At 35.0% G+C, this 12,323-nt stretch overlaps 1 protein-coding gene across 5 annotated transcripts in view; it reads right to left on the reverse strand.

Moving 5' to 3' along the window:
* MAPK8 (mitogen-activated protein kinase 8) overlaps positions 1-12,323 on the reverse strand; it is a 107,353-nt gene that overhangs the window by 30,303 nt on the left and 64,727 nt on the right. For 3 of the 5 annotated variants that reach the window (XM_057530449.1, XM_057530450.1, XM_057530451.1), the window contains exon 3: positions 9,320-9,449. In XM_057530449.1, the coding sequence (XP_057386432.1) occupies positions 9,320-9,449 (130 nt within the window). Of the gene's footprint in view, positions 1-2,447; positions 8,806-9,319; positions 9,450-12,323 lie in introns of those variants that run through there. The other 2 variants (XR_009005597.1, XM_007178736.3) reach the window with 2 other exon arrangements.

Raw genomic sequence — 12,323 nt, forward strand, 5'->3', positions numbered from 1 at the left:
CACAAAATAATATAAAATTGAACTCATTATCCTTCCAACCCAAACCCCTTACTTTTCCAGAGTGTCTTTTGTTTTACAATAGAAAGCTAAAAGTGATTTTTGACTTCTTTCAATATTTGTACCATAATAAACATTTAAAAGAATGCCATCCATTCTTTTGTTAGTCTGAATTTCAACCTCTTCTTTTCACTCCCTGTGCCACTATTTATACTGAGGATTCTAACATCTCATTTAGACTGTTCATGCCATAGTAACTTCTAACACTTGGTTCCCTAACAACGGTTTTCTGCAAATCCAGCTACCATTTTACTGCTTATAATATATGGTAATGAAAAGACCTGATCATATTACTCACCTTCTCAAAAACCTAATGCCACCAAAAAAAGAAAAGCCAAAACTCCCTTGCAGTACATTCAAAGCCCTCCATAACAGGATATCAACCCACTTCTTCTCTTGCTAAGCTCTCTAGTAAACTTGACACTTGAGCAAGAATATTGTTTTCAAAAAACTGTCAAGGCCTTTAAACATACTATTCCCTATGTTGGTCATTTACCTACGAAACTACTAAAAAAACCTTCAAGATAGGCCTCTTTTGTAGGGTCTGACAACCCCTAGTCCTTGACAGACCTGAATATTCTACTTTGTCCCCACAATATCTTATATGTTATTATGGCATTTAACACACCGTAGTATAGTCTCCCTTTCACAACAGCCTCTTATTCCCCTTTACAATTCCAGCATTCAGGAAAACACCTCACACATATTTCTGAAATGTCTGTTGACAATTATACATAGGAATGGGAATGTTTTTCTAGACATAAACTTCATGAAAGCAGAATCCATGTTACTCATTTAAGCGTAAAGCTTTGCTTATATAGAAGGCATTCAAATATATGTTCAGTGAATAAATTCAGAAAAGTACTTTTCAGATCAGAGAGGGTAAAACAAATTTGTTTAAGACAGAGGAATAAGTATCTAGTTGTTCTAAACGAATTCATGTCTCCTAACCAGATAAACTGTACACTTGGAGACTTGGAGAATTAGTAAAACCATTCCCATTAATATCTGGGAAATCCCAGAGTAGAAGACAGGTGTTAAAGATGAAAGGCATACAGAGACAGAAAGGAGTTTAGCAGTTGCTTAGAACTAAGGAATATGGAAGATGGGGGAATGAGAGCTAAAGGAATGGCGTCTCTTTTTGAGGTGATGAAGATGTTCTAGAACTGACTGTGGTGATAGTCACATATATCAGTGAATATACTAAAAACCACTGAATTAAATGGATTAGTTGTACGATATGTGAATTGTATCGTAAGAAAGCGGTTATATAAAAAAAGATTAAAAGGGACAGTTGTCTTGCTTCTCAAAAAGAGAAATAAAGAAAATTACATCAATCATATACTGGACAAACAAAAGTCAAGGACTGATTAAGTGGGTGGAATATGACTACTTTAAAAGAAGTAAAAATTACTAGGAACACGTAAAAATTCACTGGGAAACTTTATACTTCTGTGAATAAAAACAACAACAGCAATAGTAACAACAAAGAACAGCAGCAGATCAGAGAAATGCAACCAGATATAATATATGAAGATTTCAAAAAGGCATTTTTGAAAATGTCACTAATAACAATATCCTTGTGAATAGGCTGAAGAATTGGGAGATATGGGCAATTTTTATAGTTAGAGATGTAATTTTTACAGGTTGCTAATGAACTAATCCAACTCTTATGAAGGCATCCTGAGCAAAACTGGTAAGTGAAGCCAACAAGTGAAAAATCAGAACAAAGAAGAAAGCAATCCCCAACAGTCTAGTAAGAGGAGCCAGATTTCACATATGAAACTGAATAGGGAGATACAGAAAGTACTATACTAAAGAATGGGAAAGACCTATTAGCTGGTCTATGACAAAGAATAACTTGCTTATTAGATAATGTGAGTCAAATGGTGACCAGATTTCCAAACAGGATTACAATGTCCACAGTTAAGAGATGACATGCCTCAGCTCCTCTCAGAGGATTCAATCAGACATGCAGTACTGTGTACCAGGTGACATATCCAAGTGCATTTGGAGATAAGTGACCAAGTTGAAAAGGAAACCCAAAACCATCTATGAAAAGAGTGGAAAATGCACAATATGAATGTACTTAGCACTACTGAATTGTACATTTAAAAATGGTTAAGATAGTAAGTTTTATTGTTCTTGTATTTTACCTCAATTTAAAAAAAAAGAAGAAGGGAATGGGAAAAACCAGAGATGTTTAGACCAATGAAGAGATGATTTGCACAAAAAGGCAAGACATTACAAAAGCATCCATCCATCAGGGAGTGGAAAAATTCCATTACCATTCCTCTTTTCCCTATCTTTATTCACATTCATTCACTGAACAAGTTAGGTTTTGAGCACCTATTCCGTGCAAGCACTCTTCTAGGTGCCAAGGGTATTACCTGGATGAATCTGTGCCACCTCCACTAAAGGGTTAATCATGTGAAACAAGCTTTCCATGCCCTCCATTTAGTTGACAGAACCATCTTTCTTTGCAGTCACCCAGGCTCAGGAGGTAGGTGTCACTGGCCGTCTCTCCCCAATGCAAAACCAAGGTAATGCCACCACGACATTGCCACGAAACAGGCTCCAAGGGGTACGAGCAGTTCTATTCCAGGGCAGGAGGCCACCAGCAAAATCTTGACAAGCAACACACTTGGCTCCCATCTAGAACAAGAATGGCTGACGCAACTTCTTCCCGATCACTGACTGACTGTAATCTTTATCTCTATGCCTTTTTTTTTTCTGGTTAATAAAATAAGTTTATTTATATATACATGGTAGCTGAATTCTGTGGATAAGGAAAAATAAGTCATACATCTCACATATGTATATATAACATATGTATCTCTGATTACATATATTATATATAAATTTTACTTTTCAAACAGATTTCTTTCTCTATATACACACACACATTGATATTTTAAATGTAATCGCCGACAGAAATATTATGATAACATTACTTAACATGAGTTTGGTGATTGTCTCAATGCCTCTTTTTAAATACTATTCTTCCTCTCTGGGAGGCTTCCTTCCTTCAATAACCCAATTTTTACTCCATCTTTAAGAAGTAGTCTAGGTCCACCCTTCCCCAAAGCTGTCCCATTTCATTAAAGCTCACAACAATCTTCTTTCTCCTTAAATCTCAACACTTACTTTCCATCTGCCATAATTTTTTTTTGAATTTTATTTAATTTTTTTATACAGCAGGTTCTTATTAGTTATCCATTTTATACATATTAGTGTATACATGTCAATTCCAATCTCCCAATTCAACACACCCACCCTGCCACTTTCCACCCTTGTTGTCCATACGTTTGTTCTCTACATCTGTGTCTCTATCTCTGCCGTGCAAACCGGTTCGTCTGTACCATTTTTCTAGGTTCCACATATATGCATTAATATACGATATTTGTTTTTCTCTTTCTGACTTACTTCACTCTGTATGACAATCTCTAGAGCGAACCACGTCTCTACAAATGACCAAATTTCATTCCCTTTTATGGCTGAGTAATATTCCATTGTATATATGTACCACAACTTCTTTATCCATTCGTCTGTTGATGGGCATTTAGGTTGCTTCCATGACCGGGCTATTGTAAATAGTGCTGCAATAAACTTTGGGGTGCATGTGTCTTTTTGAATTATGGTTTTCTCTGGATATATGCCCAGTAGTGGGATTACTGGGTCATATGGTAATTCTACTTTTAGTTTTTTAAGGAACCTCCATACTGTTCTCCATAGTGGCTGTATAAATTTACATTCCCGCCAACAGTGCAAGAGGGTTCCCTTTTCTCCACACCCTCTCCAGCATTTGTTGTTTGTAGATTTTCTGATGTGAGGTGATACCTCATTGTAGTTTTGATTTGCATTTCTCTAATAATTAGTGATGTTGAACAGCTTTTCATGTGTTTCTTGGCCATCTGTATGTCTTCTTTGGAGAAATCTCTATTTAGGTCTTCTGCCCATTTTTGGATTGGGTTGTTTGTTTTTTTAATATTGAGCTGCATGAGCTGTTTATACTTTGTCCGTTAATTTGTTTGCAAATATTTTCTCCCATTCTGAGGGTTGTCTTTTCGTCTTGTTTGTAGTCTCCTTTGCTTTGCAGAACTTTTTAAGTTTCATTAGGTCCCATTTGTTTATTTTTGGTTTTATTTCCATTATTCTAGGAGGTGGATCAAAAATGATCTTGCTGTGATTTATGTCAAAGAGTGTTCTTCCTATGTTTTCCTCTAAGAGTTTTATAGTGTCCAGTCTTACATTTAGGTCTCTAATCCATTTTAAGTTTATTTCTGTGTATGGTGTTAGGGAGTGTTCTAATTTCATTCTTTTACATGTAACTGTCCAGTTTTCCCAGCACCACTTATTGAAGAGACTATCTTTTCTCCACTGTATATCCTTGCCTCCTTTGTCATAGATTAGTTGACCATAGGTGTGTGGGTTTATCTCTGGGCTTTCTAACCTGTTCCATTGATCTATATTTCTGTTTTTGCGCCAGTACCACCTTGTCTTGATTACTGTAGCTTTGTAGTATAGTCTGAAGTCAGGGAGTCTGATTCCTCCAGTTTCATTTTTTTTCCCTCAAGACTGCTCTGGCTGTTCAGAGTCTTTTGTGTCTCCATACAAATTTTAAGATTTTTTGTTCTAGTTCTGTAAAAAATGCCATCGGTAATTTGACAGGGGTTGCACTGAATCTATAGATTGCTTTGGGTAGAACAGTCATTTTCACAATACTAATTCTTCCAATCCAAGAACATGGTATATCTCTCCATCTGTTGGTATCATCTTGAATTTCTTTCATCAGTGTCTTACACTTTTCTGCACACAGGTTTTTTGTCTCCTTAGGTAGGTTTATTCCTAGGTATTTTATTCTTTTTGTTGCAATGGTAAATGGGAGTGTTTCCTTAATTTCTCTTTCAGATTTTATATCATTAGTGTATAGGAATGCAAGAGATTTCTGTGCATTAATTTTGTATCCTGCTACTCTACTAGATTCATTGATTAGCTCCAGTAGTTTTCTGGTGGCATCTTTAGGATTATCTATGTATAGTATCATGTCATCTGCAAACAGTGACAGTTTTACTTCTTCTGTTCCAATTTGTATTCCTTTTATTTCTTTTTCTTCTCTGATTGCCATGGCTAGGACTTCCAAAACCATGGTGAATAATAGAGGTGAGAGTGGACATCCTTGTCTTGTTCCTGATCTTAGAGGAAATACTTTCAGTTTTTCACCATTGAGAATGATGTTTGCTGTGGGTTTGTAATATATGGCCTTTATTATGTTGAGGAAGGTTCCCTCTATGCCCACGTTTTGGAGAGTTTTTATCATAAATGGGTGTTGAATATTGTCAAAAGCTTTTTCTGCATCTACTGAGATGATCATATGGTTTTTATTCTTCAATTTGTTAATATGGTGTATCACACTGATTGATTTGCATATATTGAAGAATCCTTGCATCCCTGGGATAAATCCCACTTGATCATGGTGTATGATCCTTTTAATGTGTTGTTGTAGTCTGTTTGCTAGTATTTTGTTGAGGATTTTTGCATCTATATTCATCAGTGGTATTGGTCTGTAATTTTCTTTTTTTGTAGTATCTTTGTCTGGTTTTGGTATCAGGGTGATGGTGGCCTCATAGAATGAGTTTGGGAGTGCTCCTCCCTCTGAAATTGTTTGGAAGAGTTTGAGAAGGATGGGTGTTAGCTCTTCTCTAAGTGTTTGATAGAATTCACCTGTGAAGCCATGTGGTCCTGGACTTTTGTTTGTTGGAAGATTTTTAATCACAGTTTCAATTTCATTACTTGTGACTGGTCTGTTCATATTTTCTATTTCTTCCTGGTTCAGTCTTGGGAGATTGTACCTTTCTAAGAATTTGTCCATTTCTTCCAGGTTGTCCATTTTATTGGCATAGAGTTGCTTGTAGCAGTCTCTTAGGATGCTTTGTATTTCTGCGGTGTCTACTGTAACTTCTCCTTTTTCATTTCTAATTTTATTGATTTGAGTCCTCTCCCTCTTTTTCTTGATGAGTTTGGCTCACGGTTTATCAATTTTATCTTCTCAAGGAACTAGCTTTTAGTTTTATTGATCTTTGCTATTGTTTTCTTTGTTTCTATTTCATTTATTTCTGCTCTGATCTTTATGATTTCTTTCCTTCTACTAACTTTGGGTTTTGTTTGTTCTTGTTTCTCTAGTTCCTTTAGGTGTAAGGTTAGATTGTTTATTTGAGATTTTTCTTGTTTCTTGAGGTAGGCTTGTATCGCTATAAACTTCCCTCTTAGAACTGCTTTTGCTGCATCCCATAGGTTTTGGATCGTCGTGTTTTTGTTGTCATTAGTCTTTAGGTATTTTTTGATTTCCTCTTTGATTTCTTCAGTGATCTCTTGGTTATTTAGTAACATATTGTTTAGCCTCCATGTGTTTGTGTTCTTAACGTTTTTTTCCCTGTAATTGATTTCTAATCTCATAGCATTGTGGTCAGAAAAGATGCTTGATAGGATTTCAATTTTCTTAAATTTACTGAGGCTTGATTTGTGACCCAGTATGTGATCTATCCTGGAGAATGTTCCATGGGCACTTAAGAAGAAAGTGTAATCTACTGTTATTGGATGGAATGTCCTAAAAATATTAATTAAATCTATCTGGTCTATTGTGTCATTTAAAGCTTGTGTTTCCTTATTAATTTTCTGTCTGGATGATCTGTCCATTGGTGTAAGTGAGGTGTTAGGAAGTCCCCCACTATTATTGTGTTACTGTCGATTTCCTCTTTTATAGCGGTTAGCAATTGCCTAATGTACTGAGGTGCTCCTATGTTGGGCGCATACGTACTTATAATTGTTATATCTTCTTCTTGGATTGATCCCTTGATCATTACATAGTGTCCTTCCTTGTCTCTTATAACGTTCTTTATTTTAAAGTCTATTTTACCTGATATGAGTATTGCTACTCCAGCTTTCTTTTGATTTCCATTTGCATGGAATATCTTTTTCCATCCCTTCACTTTCAGTCTGTATGTGTCCCTAGGTCTGAAGTGGGTCTCTTGTAAACAGCATATATATGGGTCTTGTTTTTGTATCCATTCAGCAAGCCTGTGTCTTTTGGTTGGAGCATTTAATCCATTCATGTTTAAGGTAATTATCGATATGTATGTTCCTATTACCGTTTTCTTAATTGTTATGGGTTTGTTTTTGTAGGTCCTTTTCTTCTCTGTGTTTCCCACTTAGAGAAGTTCCTTTAGCATTTGTTGTAGAGCTGGTTTTGTGGTGGTGAATTCTTAGCTTTTGCTTGTCTGTAAAGCTTTTGATTTCTCCGTTGAATCTGAATGAGATCCTTGCAAGGTAATCTTGGTTGTAGGTTCTTTCCTTTCATCACTTTAAATATGTCATGCCACTCCCTTCTGGCTTGTAGAGTTTCTGCTGAGAAATCAGCTGTTAACCTTATGGGAGTTCCTTTGTATGTTATATGTCGTTTTTCCCTTGTTGCTTTCAGTAATTTTTCTTTGTCTTTAATTTTTGCCAATTTGATTACTATGTGTCTCGGCGTGTTTCTCCTTGGGTTTATCCTGCCTGGGACTCTCTGTGCCTCCTGAAGTTGGGTGGCTATTTCCTTTCCCGTGTTAGGGAAGTTTTCGACTATAATCTCTTCAAATATTTTCTTGGGTCCTTTTTCTCTCTCTTCTTGTTCTGGGGCCCCTATAATGTGAATGTTGTTGCGTTTAATGTTGTCCCAGAGGTCTCTTAGGCTGTCTTCCTTTCTTTTCATTCTTTTTTCTTTATTCTGTTCCGTGGCAGTCAACCCACCATTCTGTCTTCCAGGTCACTTATCCGTTCTTCTGCCTCAGTTATTCTGCTACTGATTCCTTCTAGTGTATTTTTCACTTCAGTTATTGTATTGTTCATCTCTGTTTCTTTGTTCTTTAATTCTTCTAGGTGTTTGTTAAACATTTCTTGCATCTTCTCAATCTTTGCTTCCATTCTTTTTCTGAGGTCCTGGATCACCTTCACTATCATTATTCTGAATTCTTTTTCTGGAAGGTTGCCTATCTCCACTTCATTTAGTTGGTTTTCTGGGGTTTTATCTTGTTCCTTCATCTGGGAAAAAGTCCTCTGCCTTTTCATTTTGTCTATCTTTCTGTGAATGTGGTTCTCCTTCCACAGGCTGCAGAATTGTAGTTCTTCTTGCTTCTGTTGTCTGTTCTCTGGTGGATGAGGCTATCTAAGAGGCTTGTGCAAGTTTCCTGATTGGAGGGACTGGTGGTGGGTAGAGCTGGGTGTTGCTCTGGTGGGCAGAGCTCAGTAAAACTTTAATCCGCTTGTCTGCTGATGGGTGGGGCTGCGTTCCATCTGCCATAATTTGACAATTAAACTTTTACTGCTTTATCACATCTGATATTTAACTCTTTATGTATTTATTTTGTCTTCAAAATAACACTGTAAGCTCCCTCAAAAAGGAGTCTAATCCTCAATTTCCATAAATTTTTTCCCTTGGTGCTAATCTACTAACTCCAATACACAGAGGCTTGCACATAGCTAGCTCTCAAAATGTGGTAAATTGTGTTTTCTGCAATCAGAAAGTATTGAGCTCTTTATAAACTCCTTTGGACAAACACCACAACACATCTCCAGTCAGATGCTTTGGGTTTAGTACTTCATAAAACTGTCCCTTGTACAATGTACTCCTAGTTTATTTCCTCTCATCTTGGAGAAATCATTCCATTAAAATAATCATAAAAGTATCAGTATGCTTAATATAAGTTTTAAAAAGTGTAAAGGGGCCAAAGTCATAGGTTTAAGTCTTTATAATCATTAGAAAATAGAATTAGGAATGTTTTACTAATTCCATTTAAATATTTTTTAAAGTTTCTGGTAAACTGCTTTATCCAATATTATTAAATAAAGTTCCAATGTCAAAGAATAATGGGAACAATTTCATCTCTGTGCTCAGGCTCCAGTTTTCCGAAATGTCAGCTTAATAGAAAACAAAAAAGCAGAAGATGAGATCAAGCCTAAATAAAGTTCTAAAACATCTATCTCTTTAAAACTCCTTTTGCAAATTAAATGTCAGAAAATTACACAATCTTAATTTCATAAGCTATTTTTCTTCTAATATAATTTAATAAAGTTCAGAAAAATTTATATATCCCTTTAAGCATTGCTTCAATCCAAAAGAACAATTTAAAGCACCCACTATTTTAAAAGATTTTTATATTCATGTATTCATGAACAAATCTTGATTTCATTTATACTTAAGAAATTTTCTAAAATGTTCACTTACATTTTTGTGATTTACACATTTCATAAGAACTAGCTCTCTGTAAGCACGCTTAGCATGAGTTTGATTCTGAAATGGCCGGCTTAGCTTCTTGATTGCAACATTTCTTTCAAGAATGGCATCATAAGCTGCACTGTAATAAGAAATTCAAAAACAACAAAAAACTTAAAAATCTGCAAAACTGAATTTATGAAACATTCATGTAGATTCCTCACTTTCTCCAAAGATAAATGCATTTGAACCAATTTCCAGCCCTTGATGCTCAACATGTCTCTTCTATACCTATTAGAGCATATTCCAACAGTGTACAGCATTGTTAACTGTTTCTTAAAATGCTAATGGATTAAAAGTGAAAATGGACTGTGAAGAAAGAGACTGCTTGTTCCCTGGGTGTCATCCAAGATCCACCTAGCATACAATGGGCACTCAATGCACAAATGTTTAATGAGTATTCAGGTCTAATAGATAGCTTAGAGCCCAAATGAATCCCTCACCCCAAATCTGCACCAAGGAAAGACAGGATAAAGAATACATGTGGTCATAAATTCTACTCAAAACACCTGTTGAAGAATTCTACATAAGTACATCACTTCCTCTTTAGACACAACAAAATGAATACAGAAGAGGAAAGTGCATATAGAGGCATCTATACGAAAGATTATTTTATAAAAAGTAAACACTTAAAATTTGTTTTGGAGGAGAAATTAAAAATCAAGGTATTTATAAATATAAATGCCAGATTTCAGGACATCAGAAGCTGTTTCATAACTATTAATGAAACATCTATAATTCTGGGAAATATAACACTATACTCATTAACTCTTCATATCTTCCTCTACCATATGACTCTGACCAAATGGCACATTTTGCAAATGACAGGTCAAAGAACGTATAGCACAAGTAAGGTAAAGTGTCTTAAAATTATAGAATATTATGATTAAAAGAGGCTTTTAAAAATCATTTGGATTAATGACTGCCTGATATAGGGCCAGAGAGGTTAAGTAATTTGTCCAAGGTCAGCCAGAAAGTTAAAAGCAAAGCTGAGACTAGAAGACTAAGACATGAGGTCGTGCTTTTCATACTGGACCACCTAACATACTATAAAAGATGAGTTCTGTTCATATAATATTTGGAAAGTCACCACACTGCTGATTAAAATTATTCTCTCACCTATCTGGAAACCTGAGTTTGTTCTGTGGCAATCTTACTATATCAAATACAGTGAAGAAATTATGTATTAAGAAATTGGTACTGCATAAAAGGACACATCTATACATTCTATATATACCATTAACTATTGCCTATATACATATATATACATACACACCAAAACATACATATTATAATCTTTACTTAGAAAATGCTGTTATTTACAGATATGTTCTTCCCAAATTAAAAAAAAAGCAAAACAAAAAACATTAGGGGTCACATAAAATGATAAGTTTTGACTGTTTCAGATAAAGTATTTTATTTTTAACCATTAAATTCATTCCTATTAATTTTTTATCTGCTATATCAAGCTCTAAAAATACAAAAATTCAAGTATTTGATTGAACTATTTTGTATCCAAGGAAATTAGATTTCTAATTATTGATTCTTTTTTTTAATTAATTAATTCTTGGCTGCATTGCATGTTCGTTCATTGTGGTGCGTGGGCTTCTCATTGTGGTGGCTTCTCTTGTTGCAGAGCACAGGCTCTAGGCGCACGGGCTTCAGTAGTTGTGGCTCACGGGCTTAGGTGCTCCGCGGCATGTGGGATCTTCCCAGACCAGGGCTCGAACCCATGTCTCCTGCATTGGCAGACAGATTCTTAACCACTGCGCAACCAGGGAAGCCCATAATTATTGATTCTTAAATGTGCACAAATTAGAAACACCTGGGGACTCAGAGGCCCCAATCCAGACCCAATGAATCTTACCATCTATAACTGGGGCCCAAAATAATGCCTTTAAAAAAAAAAATTAAGTTCTTCAATTGATTCTGACAGTAGTACAACAGTGAGTTTAAAAAAAAATTTTATTATTTGTCTATTTCATAGTGATGTTTTGTGAAGGAATAAGCAAAAATTGGAAGGCATTTATTCCTTAGGACAGGGGTTGGTTACCTTCCAAAGCAATTAAAAAAGAAAATTCTGGTACACAAATTTCAAAAAGCACTTGTCTGAGGATAAGTGAAGGTAAAGGAACATAATATATTTTTAAAATACTATTAAGTATTTTATAAATAATATATTCCTCACAACAACCCTGTATACTAGGTGGGAAAACAGGCTTTAGAAGAGTTAATTTGCCATGTGAGTCACAAAGTTAATAAATCAGAGAGCTAGAATCTGAACCAAGAGTTCGCTTTCAGAATTCTTACCATATTGATATTACCACATCATTTTCCTTAAATTTAATTTGTGGATGGTTAAATGTGATCAGTTAAAATGACAACCAATCAGCCAATAATGCTTTATAAAATGACCCAGCTTCTGTAGTTTGTGATAGTATAAATTACTTTAAGAATACAGAAAAGAGAATAAATGCTACAGTCCCCATTACACAAATGTTTGATTCTAATATTTTACCATTATTCCTCTGAACTTTTTTAAAAGAAATATATTATTATAGGTAAAGCCCCCTTCCTTCTCTCTATTCTCAGAGGTAAGTACTATCCTGAGTTTGGTGTTTATTAATGTTTTTATACTTTTGCATACGTAAATATATGGTACTGTTTTGCATACTTTAAACTACATATATATATATATATATATACAGTATAATAATGTATGTATATTCTACATCTTGCTTTTAAACTCAGCGTTACATTTCTGATTATCCTTGTTGATACATATAAGCTCCAGTTCATTTTAAATGTTGTAGAGTATTTCACTGTATGATTATTTTTTATTCTCCTACTGATAGATTTGATGCTATTACCAATTTTTGCTATTTTAAATGGTACTGCAAAGAACAGCCCTACATATGTCTCTTTCTGTACATATGCAAGAGCTGTATGCAAAAGT

Source organism: Balaenoptera acutorostrata, chromosome 16, assembly GCF_949987535.1.
Source record: "Balaenoptera acutorostrata chromosome 16, mBalAcu1.1, whole genome shotgun sequence".
In the NCBI taxonomy this organism is placed as follows: Eukaryota; Metazoa; Chordata; class Mammalia; order Artiodactyla; family Balaenopteridae; genus Balaenoptera; species Balaenoptera acutorostrata.